General features: G+C 38.5%; 1 protein-coding gene across 1 annotated transcript in view; it reads right to left on the bottom strand.

The window, feature by feature from the left end:
- LOC100895618 (DNA polymerase theta-like) overlaps nt 1-19,239 on the bottom strand; it is a 33,872-nt gene extending 14,633 nt beyond the window's left edge. The window contains 7 exon segments of the mRNA XM_035274081.3: nt 828-974; nt 6,345-6,492; nt 9,838-10,057; nt 13,416-13,524; nt 15,575-15,731; nt 16,243-16,345; nt 19,101-19,239. Of these exon segments, the coding sequence (XP_035129972.3) occupies nt 828-974; nt 6,345-6,492; nt 9,838-10,057; nt 13,416-13,524; nt 15,575-15,692 (742 nt within the window). The 5' untranslated portion in view covers nt 15,693-15,731; nt 16,243-16,345; nt 19,101-19,239.
- Between the last annotated feature and the right edge of the window lie 864 nt (nt 19,240-20,103).

Below are 20,103 nucleotides of genomic sequence, written 5' to 3'. Positions count from 1 at the left end.
ATGAATTCAGTGTATCCATGCTGTATACACTACCTGCACTATACAATGTGACTATATAGGAAAGAATGTAGTATATAGAGGGTTTAGTACTATCGGTGGTTTCAAACATCCACTGAGGATCTTGGAACATATTCCCCACAAAGAAGGACTACTATATACCAATTATATAAATATATGTACCCCCATACACACCCACATTTCAAATGCATTTAAAATTTTTAATTTTAAAAATTTATGAAAAAACATCGTATGTAGGGTTGGTACTATCCATGGTTTCAGATATCCACTGGGGGTCTTCAGTGGACAAGGGGAGACTACTATATACAAATAAGTAAACCGAAACATATTTGTTTTACTCTTGTTTAATCAATCATACAATTTCACTCTGTCCCCGAGGCTGGAGTGCAGTGGCATGATCTCAACTCACTGCAACCTCCATCTCCCACGTTCAAGAAATTCTTCCTGCCTCAGCCTCTGGAGGAGCTGGAATTACAGGCACCCGCTACAACACCTGGCTAATTTTTCTATTTTTCATAGAGACGGGGTTTCACCACGTAGGCCAGGCTGGTCTTGAACTCCTGACCTCAGGTGACCAACTTGCTTTGGCCTCCCAAAGTGCTGGCATTACAGGCATGAGCCACCACAGTCTCACCCTGTCACTCAGGCTGGAGTGCATTGGTATCACGCCTGGCCCACACAATTTCTTAAAAAGAAATCTAAGTATATTAAGTGTGTTTAACAAGAAATAAATGTACACAAATGTAAAAGTTAAGACAGTATGAAGAATTTTGGAGGTTTCTGAATAACAGATTATAAACATGAAATACCTGCATGATGAAATGCTACTCCCCATGGTACAGTTTTCTGTAATACAGAGTCCAGTCCTGAAGGCAAACGTCTTAACTGATCCATCACTTCCAGGAGGTCTTTTTGTTCCAGAATTACTGGTGGGAATTCTGAGGATTTCACCAATCCTGTCACAAGAAAATTATCAACACTGTGCACTTCTAGCTCAGTCTCTTTAAGTGGTATCTGTCTAAATCATACTAGAGCTTAATAACAGGGAAATGGTTTTGAAACTGCTGCACACTGTAACCCCCTGGAGATCTTGTAAAAATACTGATGCCTGGTTCTTAATCCTGGACATTGTTATGTAATTGGTGTGGGATGTGACTGGGGCATGAAGAATTTTTAAATCTCCCCAGGCAATTCTAATGTGCACCAAAGTCTAGACCAAGCCGACAGGCGGGGAATCAAAGGAAACTGCTGAAGGAAGTACAATATCATGGATACTGATTTACCACTAGAAGCCCCCAAAATCAAAACCCTTGCTCAAGGTGTATACCACCAACCAGCAGTATCAGCATCAGAGGGTTTCACCAATCCTGTCACAAAAAAGCCTACTTCTCTGTGAAATTATTCTAGCCTCTTTGGCACTAATCTGGTAATTACATACTACCCTGCTTTTTGTCCCTATATATAAACTTCTCCCCTAGTAAAAGCTTAACATTGTTTTGAAACAGGGTCTCACTCTGTCACCCAGGCAGAATGACGTGTGTATACAATGGCACAATCATGGCTCACAGCAGCCTCGACTTCCTGGGCTCAAGTAATCCTCCCACCTCAGTCTCCTGGTTAGCTAGGACCAGACGCATATGTCACTATGCCCAGCTAGTATTTTTTTTTTCCACTTGTAGAGGTACGGTCTCCTTATGTTACCCAGGCTGGTCTAAAACTCTTGAGCTTAAGCAATCTTCCCACCGTGGCCTCCCAAAGTGCTGAGATTACGGGCATGAGCCACCACCCAGCCTTAACTTTTTTAAATGTAGTAAAAGCTTTACATACTTATATGTTGTGTTTAAAAACTTCCCAGACTTTTGAATTTTTGAACTTGTAAAAGTTTTCATAAAAAGTAAATATATGGCTGGGCATGGTGGCTCATACCTGTAATCCCAGCACTTTGGGAGGCCAAAGTGGGCAGATCACTTGAATCCAGGAGTTTGAGGCCAGCCTGGAAAATGTGGCAAAATCCCATCTCTAAAAAAAATACAAACAAATTAGCCAGGCATGGTGGCATGCACCTGTAGTCCCAGCTACTCAGGAGGCTCAGATGGGAGGATCACTTGAGTCCATGAGGTTAGAGATTGCAGTAAGCTGAGATTGTGCCACTGCATCCCATCCTGGACAACAAAGCAAGACCCTGTCTCAAAAAGAAAACAAAAGAAAATAAATAAATGCATGTTTTAGAATTATGTGTCAGTGGAAAATAATAGAAATATGTATAAATATATATGACAAAAACATGAGTAAATGAAAAACAGTGTATAGAATATACATTCATTTTCAATTTTATTTAAAAATTAAAAGGGCTGGGGTTCTAGTTTTAAAATTAACTGGTGGGTACACAAGTGTTCATTTTTTTTAGTATACATCATAAGTTATATACAATGTAAATTTTGCATTTCTCTCCCATCTACAATTTGTTGGCCAGGCTGGTCTCAAAGTCCTGATCTCGTGATCCACCCGCCTCGGCTCCCAGCATGCTGGGATTATAGGTGTGAGCCACCATGCCTGGCCTGTGTGTGTGATTCTTTTCTGTTACACATTCCTTTGGAAATATAAAGAAAGATATGGTTACTTTCCCCTAAGAAATGTCTGCACATGACGTTTTGCATACAATTTAGGGGCTCCAAAGATCAAACTCTCAAAGTTCATGGATCCTGGGTAAAGAACTTCAGTATATATCCAGTGTTCTAAAAATCTAAAGTTGATTAATCTAAGACTGTGTGTGTGTATACATAGTCTATACTAAGGACAGAATATAATTAGAATCGGATGGCCGACCACTAACAGCTCAGGATTGTAGCTCCCAGTGAAAGCCCAGAGAACGAGACGACGCCACACTTTTAGACAAATTTTCGTCACTCACCGATCAGCCGATTCCCAGTGGAGGAGCCCCACGGGTCGCCAGCGCGACTCTTGTGGCCGCCGCAGCGGTTTTGCCAGCGTCTCGGCGCAGCAGCTCTTCATGCAGAGCCAACGGGACTGCTTCCCCTACTGACCAGAGTTTGGAGCTCCAGGAAGTCAGAGCCGCTTGTTGCGGACTCAAGAGGGAAGCCAGACCAGAGATTCCCAGGCAGAAGAGCACCATCAGTCTTATCGCTGCTATTTAGGCTGCCACAGTGGGTCGCTCAGATCCCAACACTGGGAATCAATAAGTCAGACGTCGACTCAGAAAACTAATTAGAAAGGTGGTTCATCTATAATGAAGGGGAAAAAACAGCCTAAGAAGGCCGAGTATACTCAAGGTCAGAACCCATCAGCAACAGAACAAGCCCTGATGGAAAAGGACTCATCAGCAACCGAACAAGCCCTGATGGAAAAGGACTCATCAGTAACGGAACAAGCCCTGATGGAAAAGGACTGTGTTCCATTATCTGAAGTAGGCTTTAAAAGGTGGATGATAAGAAACTTCTGGGAGTTAAAGGAACTCGTTCTAACCCAATGTAAAGAAACTAAGAACTTGGAAAAAAGGTTAGATGAAATGTTGAAAAGAATAGACAATATAGAGAGGAATATAAATGAACTTATGGAGTTGAAAAATACAACATGAGAACTTAGTGAAAAATGTACAAGCTTAAACAGCCGAATGGATCAAGCAGAAGAAAGGGTATCAGCGGTCGAAGATCAACTTAATGAAACAAAACAACAAGACAAGAATAGAGAAAAAAGGATAAAAAGGAATGAGCAAAGTCTCCAAGCAATATGGGACTATGTGAAAAGACCTAATATACGCTTGATTGGTGTACCTGAATGTGACGGAGAGAATGAATTCAAGCTGGAAAATACTCTCCAGGACATTATCCAAGAAAATTTTCCTAATTTAGCAAAGCAGGACACTATTCAACCCCAGGCAATACAGAGAACACCACAAAGATATTCCTCAAGAAGACCAACCCCAAGGCACATAATCGTTAGATTCACCAAGATCGAAACGAAGGAGAAAATATTAAGGGCAGCCAGAGAGAAAGATCAAGTTACCCATAAAGGTAAGCCTATTAGGCTTACAGCAGATCTCTCAACGGAAACCCTACAAGCTAGAAGAGAGTGGGGGCCAATATTCAATATACTTAATCAACAGAACTTTCAGCCCAGAATTTCATATCCTGCCAATTTAAGCTTTACATTTCAAGGAAAAATAAAATTTTTTAGGAACAAGCAAGTACTCAGAGATTTTATTACCACCAGGCCTGCTTTACAAGAACTTCTAAAAGAAGCACTATACACAGAAAGGAACAACCAGTATGACCCTTTCTAAAAATACACCAAAAAGTAAAGAGCATTAACATAAAGAAGAATTTTTATCAACAAAAGGACAAAATAGCCAGTTAATATCAAACGGCAGCAACCCTAAATTTAAATCGACCAAATCTCCCAATCAAAAGATATAGACAAAATCTAACGGTATATCCAAAGATATACATAGACTCAAAATAAAGGGTTGGAAAAAAAAACGTACCAACCAAATGGAGAGCAAAAATAAATAAATAAAAAGCAGGAGCTGCAATTTTCACATTTGACAAAACAGATTTCAAAGCTACAAGGATAAAAGGATTAATGTAATAATAAGAGATCTTAACACCCAGATACATAAGACCCATAATGAGATTTAGATTCAACGAGACAGAAAATTGATAACGATATCCGGGACTGGAATTAAGATCCAGAACAAATAAACTCAATAGAGCTCTCCATTTTAAACACACAAAATATACATTATCCACAAAATGTAACCATATATCTAAAGATATACAAAGACTCAAAACAAGGGGATGGAAAAAAATTCACCAACCAAATGGAGAGCAAAAATAAATAAATAAAAAGCAGGAGTTGCAATTCTCACACTTAATAGATTTCAAAGCTACAAGGATGCAAGGGTAAAAGGATTAATGCAACAATAAGAGATCTTAACACCCAGATACATAAGACACATAATGAGATTTAGATTCAACGAGACGACAAATTGATAATGGTATCCAGGACTTGAACTCAGAGCCAGAACAAATAAACACAATAGAGGTCTCCATTTTAAACACATAAAATATGCATTAACCACTTTAAACACTCAAAATATTGATCGGCCATTATTGAAACCCATTTTAGGAATGAAGTAATATTCCTTTTTCCCTCTTTTTTTTTCCCCTTCTTCTTCTAAAAAAAAAAAAAAGAATATAATTAGAATCTACACATCTGACAAAGGGCTACTAACCAGAATCTACAAAGAACTTAAATTTACAAGAAAAAAACAACCCCATCAAAACGTGTAAAGGATATGAACAGACACTGCTCAAAAGAAGACATTTATGCAGCCAACAAACATATGAAAAGAAGCTCATCATCACTTGTCATTAGAGAAATACAAATCAAAACCACACTGAGATATCATCTCATGCCAGTTAGAATTGTGATCATTAAAAAATCAGGAGACACTAGATGCTGGACAGGATGTGGAGAAAGAAGAATATTTTTACACTGTTGGTCAGAGTGTAAATTAGTTCAACCATTGTGGAAGACAGTGTAGCAATTCCTCAAGGACCTAGAAATAGAAATACCATTTGACCCACTAATCCCATTACTGAGTGTATACCCAAAGGAGTATAAAACATTCTATTATAAAGATACATGAACAGGTATGTTTATTGCACCACTGTTCACAATAGCAAAGACTTGGAACCAACCCAAATACCCATTAATGATAGACCTGATAAAGAAAATGTGGCACATATACACCAAGGAATACTATGCAGCCATAAAAAAAGATGACATATCCCTTTGCAGGGACATGGATGAAGCTAGAAACCATCATTCTCAGCAAACTGACACAAGAACAGAAAACCAAACACCACATGTTCTCACTCATAAGTGAGTGTTGAACAATAAAAACACATGGACACAGGGAGGGGAACATTGCACACTGAGGCCTGTTGGGGGCTGGGGAGGATAGGGGCGGGTTAGCAGGGGATAGGAGGACTGGGAAGGGATAACAGGAGAAATACCTAATGTAGATGACGAGGAGAGGGATGCAGCAAACCACCATGGCACATGTATACCTATGTAGCAAATCTGCACATTCTGCACATGTACCCCAGAACTTAAAGTATAATAATAAAAAATAACTAAAAAAATAAAAATCTCAAAAGCACAGTTTGGTAAAAAGAGTACCACCTAGTGGGCAGGCAGTAGCAATGATGAACAAGAGCCATGGTTTTGCTAACATAATCACTACCATTACTTTCAAGCAAATGTACTAAGCATGAAGGCTTTCCTTTCCATCCATAACTCACCCTCAGCTTGATGATGTAGATTATAAAACTCTCGAGCAATGATATCTGCCAGCTTCTCACACCATTTCTTCGATGGACAAAAAAGTAATACTGAATGGTTATCATGAATTGTCTCATAACATAAACTAACAACATGGTCCTCATCTCCCTAAAAAGGAAAGATAAATAACCACTTTAGTGGTACTGTCGACAGATTCTCACATCACTTTAAAAGCACTCATTTTCCTTTCTGGGGAAGTTTTTCTTCTCGAAGGCATAACAAAAATCATTTATGTCTTGAGATTTGAGTGAGAAAGGAAAAAAACGAAGAAAGAGAAAAGAAAAAGAAAAGAAAAAAATCAGTTACAAAGTGAGTAAGAAAAGAAAAAAGAAAAAAATGAACTCCTTATAATGCAAGGGAAAGAAATACTTTCTATTCATTCAACTAATATTTATTGAGCTCCAACCCTCAGGCAATGGGGATACAAAACTCAGTAAAAAGAAAGTCAAGATCCTAGTAGTCCAGGGGTTTCTAGTCTCACCAAGAGACACATTAAACTACAGATGTCCCAACTCACAATGGTTGGACTTTACGATATTTTTTTATTTTACAATGGTGCAAAAGCAGTATGCATTCAATAGAAACCATACTTTGAGTATTTATACAACTCTTCTATTTTGTTTTTTCTTTTTTGAGATGGAGTTTTGCTGTTGTTACCCAGACTGGAGTGCGATGGCACGATCTCGGCTCACCGCAACCTCCCCCTCCTGGGTTCAAGCAATTCTCCTGCCTCAGCCTCCCGAGTAGCTGGGACTACAGGAGCGCACCACCATGCCCAGCTAAATTTTTTTGTATTTTTGGTAGAGACAGGTTTTCACCTTGTTGACCAGGATGGTCTCAATCTCTTGACCTCATGATCCACCCACCTCGGCCTCCCAAAGTGCTGGGATTATAGGCGTGAGCCACCAGGTCCGGCCAACTCTTCTATTTTTCACTCTCAGCACAGTATTCATTAAATTATGAGCTATTAAACACTTTATTATAAAACAGGCTTTGTGCTAGATGATTTTGCCAAACTATAGGCTAATATAAATATTCTGAGCACATTTAAGGTAGGCTATTCAGTAAATTAGATGTATGAAATACATGTTCAACTTACAATGAGTTTATCAGGATATAACCCCATCATAAGTCAAAGATGAACTGTACTAAATAAATATAAAACACAACGATAATACATACTATTAAAAGAGTTTTGCCAGGCATCTATAATCCCAACACTTTGGGAGGCCAAGGTAGGCAGATCACGAGGTCAGGGGTTCGAGACCAGCCTGGACAACGTAGTAAAACCCCATCTCTACTAAAAATACAAAGAATTAGCCAGGCGTGGTGGTGCACACCTATAACCCCAACCACTCGGCAGACAGAGGCAGAAGAATCGCTTGAACCCAGGAGATGGAGGCTGTAGTGAGTGGAGATGGTGCCATTGCACCCAGCCTGGGTGACAGAGCAATACTATGTCTCAAAAAAAAAAAAGAAAGGAGGGGTGGCCCTGCAAATTATCCATACTGGAAGTATGTCAGTGTATTTATTAGTAACCAGATTAATTCATCCATCTACTGGCTCATTTAACAAATATTTACTATATGTCAAATACTGATGTAGGTACTGGGGATGGAGCAGCCAAAAAAGCACAAAAAAAGTTCCACCCTCATAATGTTTCTACTCCAGTAGGAAGAGACAGATAATAACAAAAACAAGGTAAGTAAAACACATAGTATGTCTGGCTTCGAAAAGTGCTAAGGGAAAAGAAATAGAGATCCTGTAAGGGAGAGCACTATAATTTAGACAAGGTGGCTAGGGAAGGTCTGAGACAGTGACATTTCAGTAAAAGTCTAAAGGGGAAAGGGTAAACCACACTCATGACTCTAAGGGGAAAGCATTCTAAAAAGAGAATCTGAGGTAGGAAATTCTTGGAATATTGAAAAAAAACAGCGAAGAGGCCAGTGTGAAGGAAGCGACAGGAACCATAGTAGATAGCGTCAGAGCACTAAGAGGGGTGGGGGGTATAGATCACCTAGGGCCTTATAGACTACTATGAAGACGCTGGCTTTTATTCTAAACGAAACAGAAAGCCATTTCAAGTTTCTGAGAAGAAGGATAACACAATCTGATGCTCAATTTAAATAGATCACTAGCTCCTGATGTAAGCATACAATGAAAGGGACAAGGTCAGAAGCAGAGAGAACAATTAGGAAATGTTTCAATAATCCAGGTAAGAAGTGTAAGTGGATCAAAAGTACAAAGGCACAGACATGGTAAAAGAAGAAAAAAATTGACAGAAGAGTAAATGAATGTGTTCACACATAAATGTATTGAAGAAACCAAGGCATAGCCAGGTGCAATACGAGGCACAGAGCAAAGCAAGTAAGATTCAACAGCAAGCAAGCAGAAGCTACAAATGTGTACCTAGGAAGTTAGTGAAACACATTCCCATTCCCAGTTCTAAAATGACCCTTAGTGTTTCAGTACTCAGAGGCACAACTCTGCATAAAAACAGCAGATGCCTCACTCCACCAATGTAAATGAGTCAGTTCTTTAACCTCAGAATTGAAGTGTATTTGGGACTATGGGAGGGTACTTTTTTATCAAGCGCTTTCTAGATGCCAGATAACTTTTTAAAATCATATTTAACTCTTACAATATTCAAGATAAGTATCATAATATCCTATTTTATAGGTGAAGATACGAGATTCAGATAGGTTTTGTGATTTAACCAGTATCACAGCCATATCAACTATCTCTATCAGAGGTAGATGTATCAGACTGCAAAAATATTCTTTCACTCTACTATATATTATACCTACCATTTAACAAAAAGTTGATCTTCCACACTAGCAGTTAGTGTAAACTAAACCATAAGAAAATCTTTTCCTAGTAAAAAGAAAAAGCTACAAAATCAGTTATTTTTTAAAAATGTTTTTATTATATATCAGGAAACATTTATTTATTTAAATTAAAGGTACAACTACATTTCCTCTCTTACCACCACCACCCATATTTTTCTTTTTTTCCAGATGGAGTCTCACTCTGTTGCCGGGGCTGGAGTGCAGTGACATGATCTCAGCTTACTGCAGCCTCTGCCTCCTATGTTCAAGCAATTCTCCTGCCTCTGCCTCCCAAGAATCTGGGATTACAGATGCCTACAGCCACGCCCAGCTAATTTTTATATTTTTAGTAGAGACAGGGTGTCACCATGTTGGCCAGAATGGTCCCGAACCCCTGACCTCAAGTGATACACCTGCCTCAGCCACCCAAGGTGTTGGGATTACAGACATCAGCCACCACGCCCGGTTTACCACCAATTCTTTAAGAGAAAACCAATTAGCTTAATATTAATCCTAATGAATATGTAACTCCTAATTACATAATTCAGAAATTGTTAACAATTTGCTAGAAAATGAAATCAAACACACAGATACTAATAGTAGTGATATAAATAAATAGATTTACCTTCACTTGTAGCATGGGTTGAAATTCCCTCACAAGTTTCATTGAAGAGTCATATATGGAATTTCCAACTTTTACTGACTCCAAAAGCGGTACAGGACAAAAGTCCATATGGTAGAGTTCGGCATTCAACCAGGAAGCCACAAGCTCCAAATTAGGAAGGGTAGCACTCATGCCAACAATTTGCACAGCATTAGACAGAGAACTGGCTAAATCTGCCTGACTGTCAAAAACAAATGAAAAGAATATTAAAAGATATACACTAAGTTAACAATTAATGTTGCTGACAATATCCTTGGTTATGTCCTTTGGTACACATATACATACGTTTCTTTAGGATATATACCTAAGAATAAAACTACTGAGTCACAGATTTCTCCTATTTTAATAGATAATGCCACATTGTTTTCCAAAGTAACATCTCCACAATCTATGTGTTTTCTGCTTTTCCACAATCTTATCACCACTTGGTATTGTCAATCTTTTTAATATTAGCAGTTATAGAGAGTATGTCATAGTATTTCTTTGAAGAAGTAATTCACAGTTCCCTGATAGCTGATGAGACTAAGCATCACTTCATGTATATGAACCACATGGATACCCTGTTTCAAAAAGCCTGTTTTTTTTGTCCATTGATACAGTGGGTTGTGTTTTTCTTGTTCATTTGTAGAATTTTTAAATGTCTGGATAGTGACTTTCTTCTTTCATTTTTGGCTCTGTTTTTATCATTTTATCAAGCTTTCTGTTACATTATTTTTCTTTTTTTGAGACAGGGTCTAGCTCTGTCACCCCGGCTGGAATGCAATAAGGCAATCTCAGCTTACCGCAACATCCACCTCCAGGGTTCAGGTGATTCTTATGCCACCTGAGTAGCTGAGATCGCAGGCATACGTCACCACGCCCAGAAAAACTTTGTATTTTTAATAGAGACAGGGTTTTGCTATGTTGGCCGGGCTCATCTCGAACTCCTGGCCTCAAGAGATCTGCCGGTCTTGGCCTCCCGAAGTATTGGGATTACAGGCATGAGCCACCATGCTTGGCCTTTTTTCTAAGTTATTAGGATGGATAATTAAATAATTGATTCTCAGTCTCTCTTCCTTAATAATATGAACATTTTATGCTATCAATTTCCTTACAAAAAAAACTTTTGCTACCCTTCACAAGTTTTGTTAAGAGACATTTTAATTATACTTTCAGTTCAACCTATTTTCCAATTTCTGTTGTGATTACTTTTTTGACCTAAAAATGTGTCGAAAATGTGTTTATTTCCAGTCAGGTAGACATTTTCTAGTTATGCTTTTCTTATACCTAAATTCACTGTTTTAGAAAACAAATGATATGAATCCACTAGAATATATTAAGAATTGCTTTATGGTCCAGCATATGGAAAACTTTTTAATAAGTGTTCAATGAGTAACTGAAGTGAACACGTACTCTGCTGTTTTGAGGTAAATGTTCAATATATATCCATTAGGTCAAATGTGCTGATTAATCATATTTTCTATATCCCAAGTGATTTAAGATGGAGACAGTTATCTGCTTGTTCTATCACAATAGAGATGTGTTCAATTCTCCCTTAACTTTTTGAAAAGAACCTATTGAGTACCCAGCACAACGACTAAAAATAGATCAACACACATCAGTATTAAATTTCACAGCACTGAGGCTGAAGGAAAAGTACTTCCAGTTTTGACTCTTAGACCTGGACAGTCCGTGGAATAATTATGGAGGCCGGGCACAGTGGCTCACACTGGTAATCCTAGCACTTTGGGAGGCCAAGACGGATGGATCATCTGAGGTCGGGAACTGGAGACCAGCCTGGCCAACATGGTGAAACCCCGTCTCTACTAAAAATACAAAAATTAGCCAGATGTGGTGGCAGGCACCTATAATCCCAGCTACTGGGGAAGCTGAGGCAGGAGAATCGCTTGAACCCAGGAGGGGAGGTTTCAGTGAGCCGAGATTGCTCCACTTCACTCCAGCCTGGGCGAAAGTGTGAAAAAAAAATTTAATTAAAAAAAAGGAAAAATCACAAAACTCCATCTCAAAAATTAAAAAAAAAGAAAAAAATAATTAAGAGGCATTTTCAGACATGCAAGGCCTCAAAAAAATTTATACCTATGTGTGTTCATTGAAATAAAGTAGAAGTTCCTGGAAGATTTTCCCACCAAAATGAGAAGGTAAATTAACAGACATGTGGTCAAAAAATGGATAGGGGAAGGGAATCCCAAGATGATTGCTATGTAGCACATATATAGCTTAGCCACTTATCTAGACTGGAACATCTTGAAGGGCTTTAGGAAAATCTTCCAGAAGATGACTGGAAGAATAGCAAATGTGGGAGAATACACAACTAGGGAATAGGCTAGGAATACATTAGTTCTAAGTATATGGAAAACCAAGCCATCAAACAAAAAAGACAGTTATTAATTTCAGAGAAAACAAAAAGTTGTTTAGAAAAGCAAAAGAAAGGCCAGGCGCAGTGGATCACACCTGTAATCCAAGCACTTTGGAGGCCAAGGCGGGCAGATTACCTGAGGTCGGATGTTCAAGACCAGCCTGACCAACATGGTGAAACCCCGTCTTAAAAAAATAAATAAATAAAAGCAAAAGTAATCATATTATGCTATAGCCCAGTTACTAATTTTATTTATACAGTCACAATAGTGTAACACTGAGTAATGATCTAAGCAAAATTATAACCTAACTCTATTTGAAGAGTGGGAAGATGATGAGAAAATAAGGAGACTGCAGAGAAGGGGGAAAAGATTGAGTAGCGGTGAGTAAAGAAATTAAAAGAAAGCGAGATCTTCATCTTTCATAGTAAAAGTCAGTATATAAAGTGCAAAATTAAAAAATTAAGTAGCAACAGTTAGAGATGCTGCTGTAAACATTTTTAAAAAGCTGGAAGAGTTGAAAGGTAGTTACCTCTGAGAAGTGAGGGCTAAAAAAATACTACTTTTCAAAATTAGCCTGACTACTTAAATTATATATACAAATGACAAATACAGAACCTGGATTTCTAGAAATCTGTAACAAAAACATATATACTGAAAAAGAAAGGGTGAAAAGTCAGAAAATTAAGAATGTTTACAAAGTAATCTAAAATCAGTTTTAATCTGAAATACTTTTCCTGTGGTTGTTAGAGACATAGTCTTGCCCTGTTGCCCAGGCTAGAGTAAAGTGGCACAATCATAGCTCATTGCAGCCTGAAACTCTTGGGCTCAAGTAATCCTCCTGCCTCAGTCTCCTGAAAAGCTGGGACTACAGGTATGTGCCATGATGCCCAGCTAATTTTTTTATTATTTATAGAAATGGGGTCTCACTGTGTTGCCCAGGCTGGTCTGGAACTTGGGCTCAAGTGATCCGCCCACCTCAGCCTTCTAAAGTGCTGGGATTACAGGTGGGAGCCACCATGCCTGGACTGACTTCTTCTGGAACAAAAATAAACTACTTTACATGAGTTTTTCTCAATGTGGAAAAATATAATACTCCTTTAATTTATTTAACTCAGGTACTTTTTCAGACACTTTCTCAACATGATTTGAAATCTCAGGAACTTAGTTGTTTCAAGTACTCACGAAGACGCTGTTTTCCGAGAAATATAGCAAATTTTGGTCAGCAAAAGTTCCAGCAGATACCCTCGGTGAGAGTCTCCCAGCATATGTAATTCATCCACAACAACCATTCCTAAAAAGATTTTCCAGATACTAGGTTTTTACAGAATCTCACATCCACATAATTTTTTCCAACTTTTATTTCACTCTATTTTACTTCCTTTATATCAACTTTTACTTAGATTCAGGGTTACATGCGCAGGTTTGTTACTTGGGTATTTTGTGTAATGCTAAGGTTGGGAGTACCAGTGATCCCATCACCCAGGTACTTAGCAATAGTACCCTATTATTAGTTTTTCAATCTTTGTTCCCCTTTAGTAGTCCCCAGTTTCTGTTGTTGCCATCTAGTTCCCACTTACAAGTGAGAACATTTGGTATTTGGTTTTCTGTTCCTGTGTTAATTGGCTTAGGATAATGGCTCCAGCTGCATCCATACTGCTTTGCTACAAAGGACATGATTTCATTCTTTTTATGAGTGTGCCAAGAAGAAATTTAAAAGATTCATTATCTTATACCACATAATATGTAGCTGTCATAATAATATATTGCAAGTGATGCAAACTTCAAACCATAAAGCAAAAGTCAGATTTCTCATAATGGGCAATTCTTTTCCAAGATCTTTCAGCCACTACAGGCAGTCCTACTATAAGGTATTCTGGATCTAAAATCAATTATTAGCTTACTCGGGGCTAAACAAACCCAGGGAAAACTGCCTCTTACTACTCTTCTCAATTGCCAACTTCACTGAAATAAACATACAATGACATATCAAAGACATCTATGGCAGTTAGTCAGTGTTTTCAGTGGGAAAACAGACGTACCCATGTTAGAAAGCAGCTTAGGAAAAACAGAATAGGGTCCAGAATAAAAAGATAATTTTAAGAGATTTTTTAAAAATATGGTAGGCTAGTGAGTCACCCTACCGCAAAACAGAAATATGATTACAGTGTCCTTCACTACTTGGAGAATTTAACCAATGTACATACTTAGAATAATTCTTAAGAATTACTGAAAATTCAGTATAAACCAACACTTTCTTTGAACATTTTCATAAGAACATAGTTTCCACATGTACTGGTGTTCCCCCACCCCAAATTCTCCCCACCAAAAGACAACTTTCTGGTGAAAAGGAATTTGAGGAGACAATAGACAACTTCCTAATAACACATAATGATGTTCTTTTTCCTATCAGTAAGCTATCTGCAAAATTGTACTGTCTGAGGAGTTGTTTCAATGCTTACTCATTTCTTCACCAAAAAAAAAAAAAAAAAAAAAAAAAAAACTCTTCTGCCTACTATGTACCAGGCACTGTGCTGGGTACATTGGAAATAGCACTTACTAGGGGTCTATTGCAACTCTCGAAATATTTAAAGTCCAATGGAGTCACAAGTGATAAGACAATTCGGATACAAATCAATTGCAATTTTTCTCTCCAAGCTTTATAAAGCATAGCCCATGTCTTATTCATCTTTGATTTCCACCCTCCACCCCTACCTTACCATAACTTTACCATGGTATTTTTAAGTTCACCGGGCTCTCAATAAATAGCTGATATTCTTGCTACTTCTGCAGCTGCAATCCTTTTACTGCTGTTGCTACCTCTACATAATGGCCTTTCCATAATGGCAAAACATGCATTCAGATAGAAAATCTTCCCAGAACCCCAAGCTCAAGTACAGTATCAGTTTCAGCAGGTCCCTACCACTTCCATGCTAAATGGTAGCCTCTGGGTCCAAGCCCAAAATAGACATCATAGCACCAGAATATAGGAACAAAAACACATGTACACTAACTGCAAAAATGACAGATCTGGCCCAGCAGGCTTCCTTCTATTCCTGGTAAGGTTTAGATAAGAAAGAAGCAAGAAGAAATTATCGAGGGCTCAAGGATATCCTTTACGTTTTGTAAAGTACAAACATGCAACGCAGTGGAGTCAATAACAGCAGCAGGACACAAAACTTATAAACACAGAGTTCCTATCATTACAGATGCCAATTCTCACCTTTAGAAGTAGATGATAGACAATAGAAAAACAAACAGGACCTACAGAAATCACAAGAGCTCCCCTTCATCCCATCAAGAAAAGCAACAGAAAGTATTTACTTCTTTTCGAACTTTCTTACCTAACAGATCCATCTTATTTTCCTCTATGAGGCGATTGATCAGACCATTGGCTCTTTCAATTGTGCAGACTGCAACATCCAAGGAAGAGAAATGCCTTGCTGGAGAGGTGCTGCCCATATAACCGTCTACTTTTATTCCTACTTCCTGAAACAGACTCTGAATTGAGTAAAAAGAAACAATACAGGTGAAAAAAACTTGAAATTCAAGAGGTATAGACAGGTTCTATCCCAGAACACAGACATAAGTATCTAAAGACATCTATTAGATTACTGTCATCCGTTGTTTCTGGCCAAGACACACTGGTTCTTTTTAGAATCATATGCTAAAAATATAAAGTTTAGAACTGGCAAAACTTAGATCTCTGTTAAGAGTGAAATAAAATTATACTATTTTAATGAAAGCATAATAATCTAAAAAGTTCTAAGAGCTATTTATAGGAATTAAAATGGGAGAAAAACTACCTTAAGCACTAACATTTTTAATCTAATAAACAGCAAGAAACTAGCTGTAACACTTGAAGAAATAAATTTATATCTCGTGAGAAAAATAGTCTCATTATCCTACTAGACAAATTTTTTAATGTAATTGGAAGAAAAGTTTTTTAAAAGTAAAATTCAGTGGGACTTTCATAATAATTTTTTTTTGGCTTAACTTTTAACTAACATACCTTTCAATAAAAAGGATCCTTTCATCACTTTGTTAGTTTGAGTCTAAGTTGAGAGATGTTACCATGTAGGACCAGCTTTGTTGCTATTTGGCCTCTGAAATAACTGTTAAAAAGATTTATAGAACCACAGAAATTTAGAGTTGCTTATTCAATATAATTTTCCTGAGTGTTTGCCAAGTTAACCCACAGTGCTAAGGTTTAACATCCTAATTTTACACATGAAAAAAACTGAGGCCCAGCGGATTACGTGCCTGGCCTAAAGACATAGTTAGTGGCAAAACTGGGACTAGAACCCACATTTCTTTAACAATCAGTATACTGATCTTTCCATTCCAAAAGCACCTATTTTTTACTGTGGAAATCACAACAGTAAATTTATTCCCTTTAATAAATCACTGTAGTTGTGAAAATGCCCTAAAAACTGTGAGCATCATGTTGATATAAACTATTAGTCATTTTTGCAGAACAGAGGAACAGATCACACCCCTGGAGCTTTACATAAGCACCAATGGATCTTGACCTTCATCGCCTAGATATTCCTGGACAACATGATAAAACCCCATCTCTATTACCATAAAAAATTTTTTAAAAAGCCCAGCATGGTGGTGGGCACCTGTAGTCCCAGCTACTTGGGAGGCTGAGGCAGGAGAATTGCTTGAACCCGGGAGGCAAAGGTTGCAGTGAGCTGATATCATGACACTACACTCCAGCCTGGGTAACAGAGGGAGACTCTGTCTCAAAAAAAAAAAAAAAGTTGAGGAAAAGGAGCTGTAAGGAATCTTATGAGAAGGGAAGGAAGAAAACAAGAGGAGGCTGGGGGCGGTGGCTGATGCCTATAATTCCAGCAATGTAGGAGCTGAGAAGGGGAAGGTGGTATGTGCCTATAATTCCAGCTACTTGGGAGGCTGAGGCCTGAGACTCACTTGAACCTAGGAAGTGGAGGCTGCAATGAGTTACCATCATGCCACTGCACTCCAGCATGGGTGACACAGCAAGACTTTGTTTCAAAAAAAAAAAAAAAAGTAAGAGGAAAGGAATGCCATGCCTAAGGAACAGCATGTGGTACAAAGGCCTAGAAGAAAGACTGGCATGTTCTGATGACACAGTAAGTAAATTAGTAAGCATGGAGTATAAAGTACTCCAGGGGTGTACAAGAAGAAATAATAAAAGTGTCACAAGAAGGGTTTGCAACCCCACCATTTAAGAAGTTTAAACCTTGTCTGAAAGCAATGCAGAGACTGATGAGCTTTATGAAAAGGAGTGATAAAATCATATTTGTACTTTATAAAGATCACTTTGGACTGGGCACAGAGAATCACACCTATAATCCCAAAACTTTGGGAAGATCACTTGAGCCCAGGAGTTCAAGATCAGCCTGGACAACACAATGACACCCCCATATCTACAAAATATTTAAACAAAAATTTTTTTAAAAAGACCACTTTGGCTGTAGGAGCAGACCAAGATCAGAGGAAAAGGAAGAACTAGTTTCAAAGCTACTGCATAGTCTAGAAGAGAGATGATAATGAGTTGTATGTACCAGGTAATGGGCCTAAAAACAGAAAGGAGTCGGAAGCAAGAGATATATGAGGTAACAGACACAGGACTTGGTGATTAACTGTATAAGCTGGTGACCAAGGTTCTGAATGATACCCAAGTTTCAGTTTCAAGCAATTGAAATGGTCAAGCCATTATGCCATTGCCACTAACTACGACTTCTTAGCATTTATGAGTATTTTATATTTTATTTTTTGTAATGTCCTTTCACAATACAAGTACTTTATATGTGCCAAAAAGTTTCTGAGCTCTCATATATGAAATAATGTAATCCTCCTCAAACAAACAAACAAGGTACACATACTCACCAACATATAGACACTCTCTCACTCTTCCTAAGTGATCTGTGAGGCTGCATAGCCAGTGACAATTTTCAAATCCAGTCTAACTCCACTGCCTGAACTTATCTGCTGATAAATTATTTATTTTATTCTTCCTTACAGCCAAAAGTCTGACTCATAATTTCAGAGAAAACTGACACAAAAGAATTGTAACTTATCAAAAGATTAAAGTGGCATAGTAAGCATGGGTTAAAAATTGTGTATGTTACAGTTGCCCTTGAAAACTCATATAAATTCTTTAAATTTTATAAAGTATATTACATATTGTTTGTATATACAACCCTGCACAAACAGGTCAATTTATGACTGGGTGCAGTGACTCACACCTATAATCCCAGCACTCTGGGAGGCCGAGGTGGGTGAATCACTTGAGGTCAGGAGTTCAAGACCAGCCTGGCCAACATGGTAAAACCCTGTCTTCACTAAAAATACAAAAGTAGCTGGGCCTGGTGGTCCACACCTGCAATCCCAGCTATTTGGAAGGCTGATGCAGGAGAATCACTTGAAGCCGGGAGGCAGAAGTTGCAATGAGCCCAATAGAGCCACTGTATTCCAGCCTGGAGCAAGACTCTGTCTCAAAAAAAAAAAGGTCAGTTAACAAACATTCAGGGTATAATGTTCATACCCTGAAAAGCAACTGGGATCAAATGGGAGAAGAGCAGGTTTATATCTCCCATTGCATACTCACTGGGATATATGTATGCTGAGCATGATGATGGCAAGTGGAATCGCTCACTCTTTAAATTGTCATTTTTCTTGCTTTCCCCCCACTGTAGTCATATAATAAAACTTTTGTAATTTAAATATAAATAAAACTCCACTTTTCACACATATTTTAAGATTTTCTCTAGTTTCAAAGCACTGCCTCATTCACCTTTTAAAAGAACCATAACTACTTCAATGGAGTACTCTTTGCATCATATCTTAAAAACAGTAATTAGTTTACATAAATTTGGATACCTGAATAAACTGTTTCCTTCCAGGACTTGTCCGAGCAAAAGGCACTCTATCATTCAAACATCTTTTTTATACCAAAACTGTGGTATTTTTCCAGAACTGCTTTAGGAAGTCCCCAATTTGCCAATAGTAGCTTGTCTATTTGGCAGTTGGGAGCAGTAGGCTTGCATTCTCCTTTTAGGAAAAAAAAAAAATTAAAATTTACAGTTTTACAGTTAGCCCTTCACTGTGTGTTGGAATTCCTGTTGAAATGAAGCTATTTAAAGCACATCCTGACGTCAACAATCTTATGAGAAACTGACCATGTATAAAAAAGTAATAAATTGTTATTTACGGCATATGATAAAAACAATTCGTTAAAAGCCTCAAACAAACAAACAAAAACCCCTGTGCAATACACAGTAGATAAAGTCTTCGAATTACGGGCGGAGTGGGGGGAGAGGATAATATGGAAGCATTACAAAGCTTAGTTAGGTAAGTTTCTATTTGTTTTAGTTCCATGACGACAGCATAACTAATGATTTTTTTAAATTGGGTAGACATCCACCAGACACCCAACCAATCTCATTAGGAATCCCTGGACGCCAAACAGCCTGTGCTATCCTCCAGGCCCAAAAATCCGGCCTTAAGGATCTGTAAGGAGCACTAGGTACTATGAGGAGAGCGCCCTTCAACAGGTGATGGTATTTGGCTAACTAGGAAGTTGTTTCTCAAAAGGTCGAAAGACCCAGAAACCAGGTGAACATCAATACCAAGCGACCACTGAAAACACGCGTTATGTCTGAACAGAAAGTGACCTGCCACACCGGGCCCGAGTCAGAGAAGGGGAATAGAAGCCCAATGGGGTATGCAATCAAGCAAGCCCCGTGAGGGGAGAACACCTCCCAACCCAGGGCCCGGAGGAGCTGCTCCCGTCGCCCGCGGCCTCCCGGGTTCCCAGAGAACCTGCAGTTGCGGCTGACTGACGGCCGCGATCCTTCAGGCAGCGACCCAGGCCCGGCGGCGG

Source organism: Callithrix jacchus, chromosome 15 (genome assembly GCF_049354715.1).
Source record: "Callithrix jacchus isolate 240 chromosome 15, calJac240_pri, whole genome shotgun sequence".
Taxonomy (NCBI): domain Eukaryota; kingdom Metazoa; phylum Chordata; class Mammalia; order Primates; family Cebidae; genus Callithrix; species Callithrix jacchus.
This window is presented reverse-complemented; position numbering and strand designations above follow the sequence as displayed.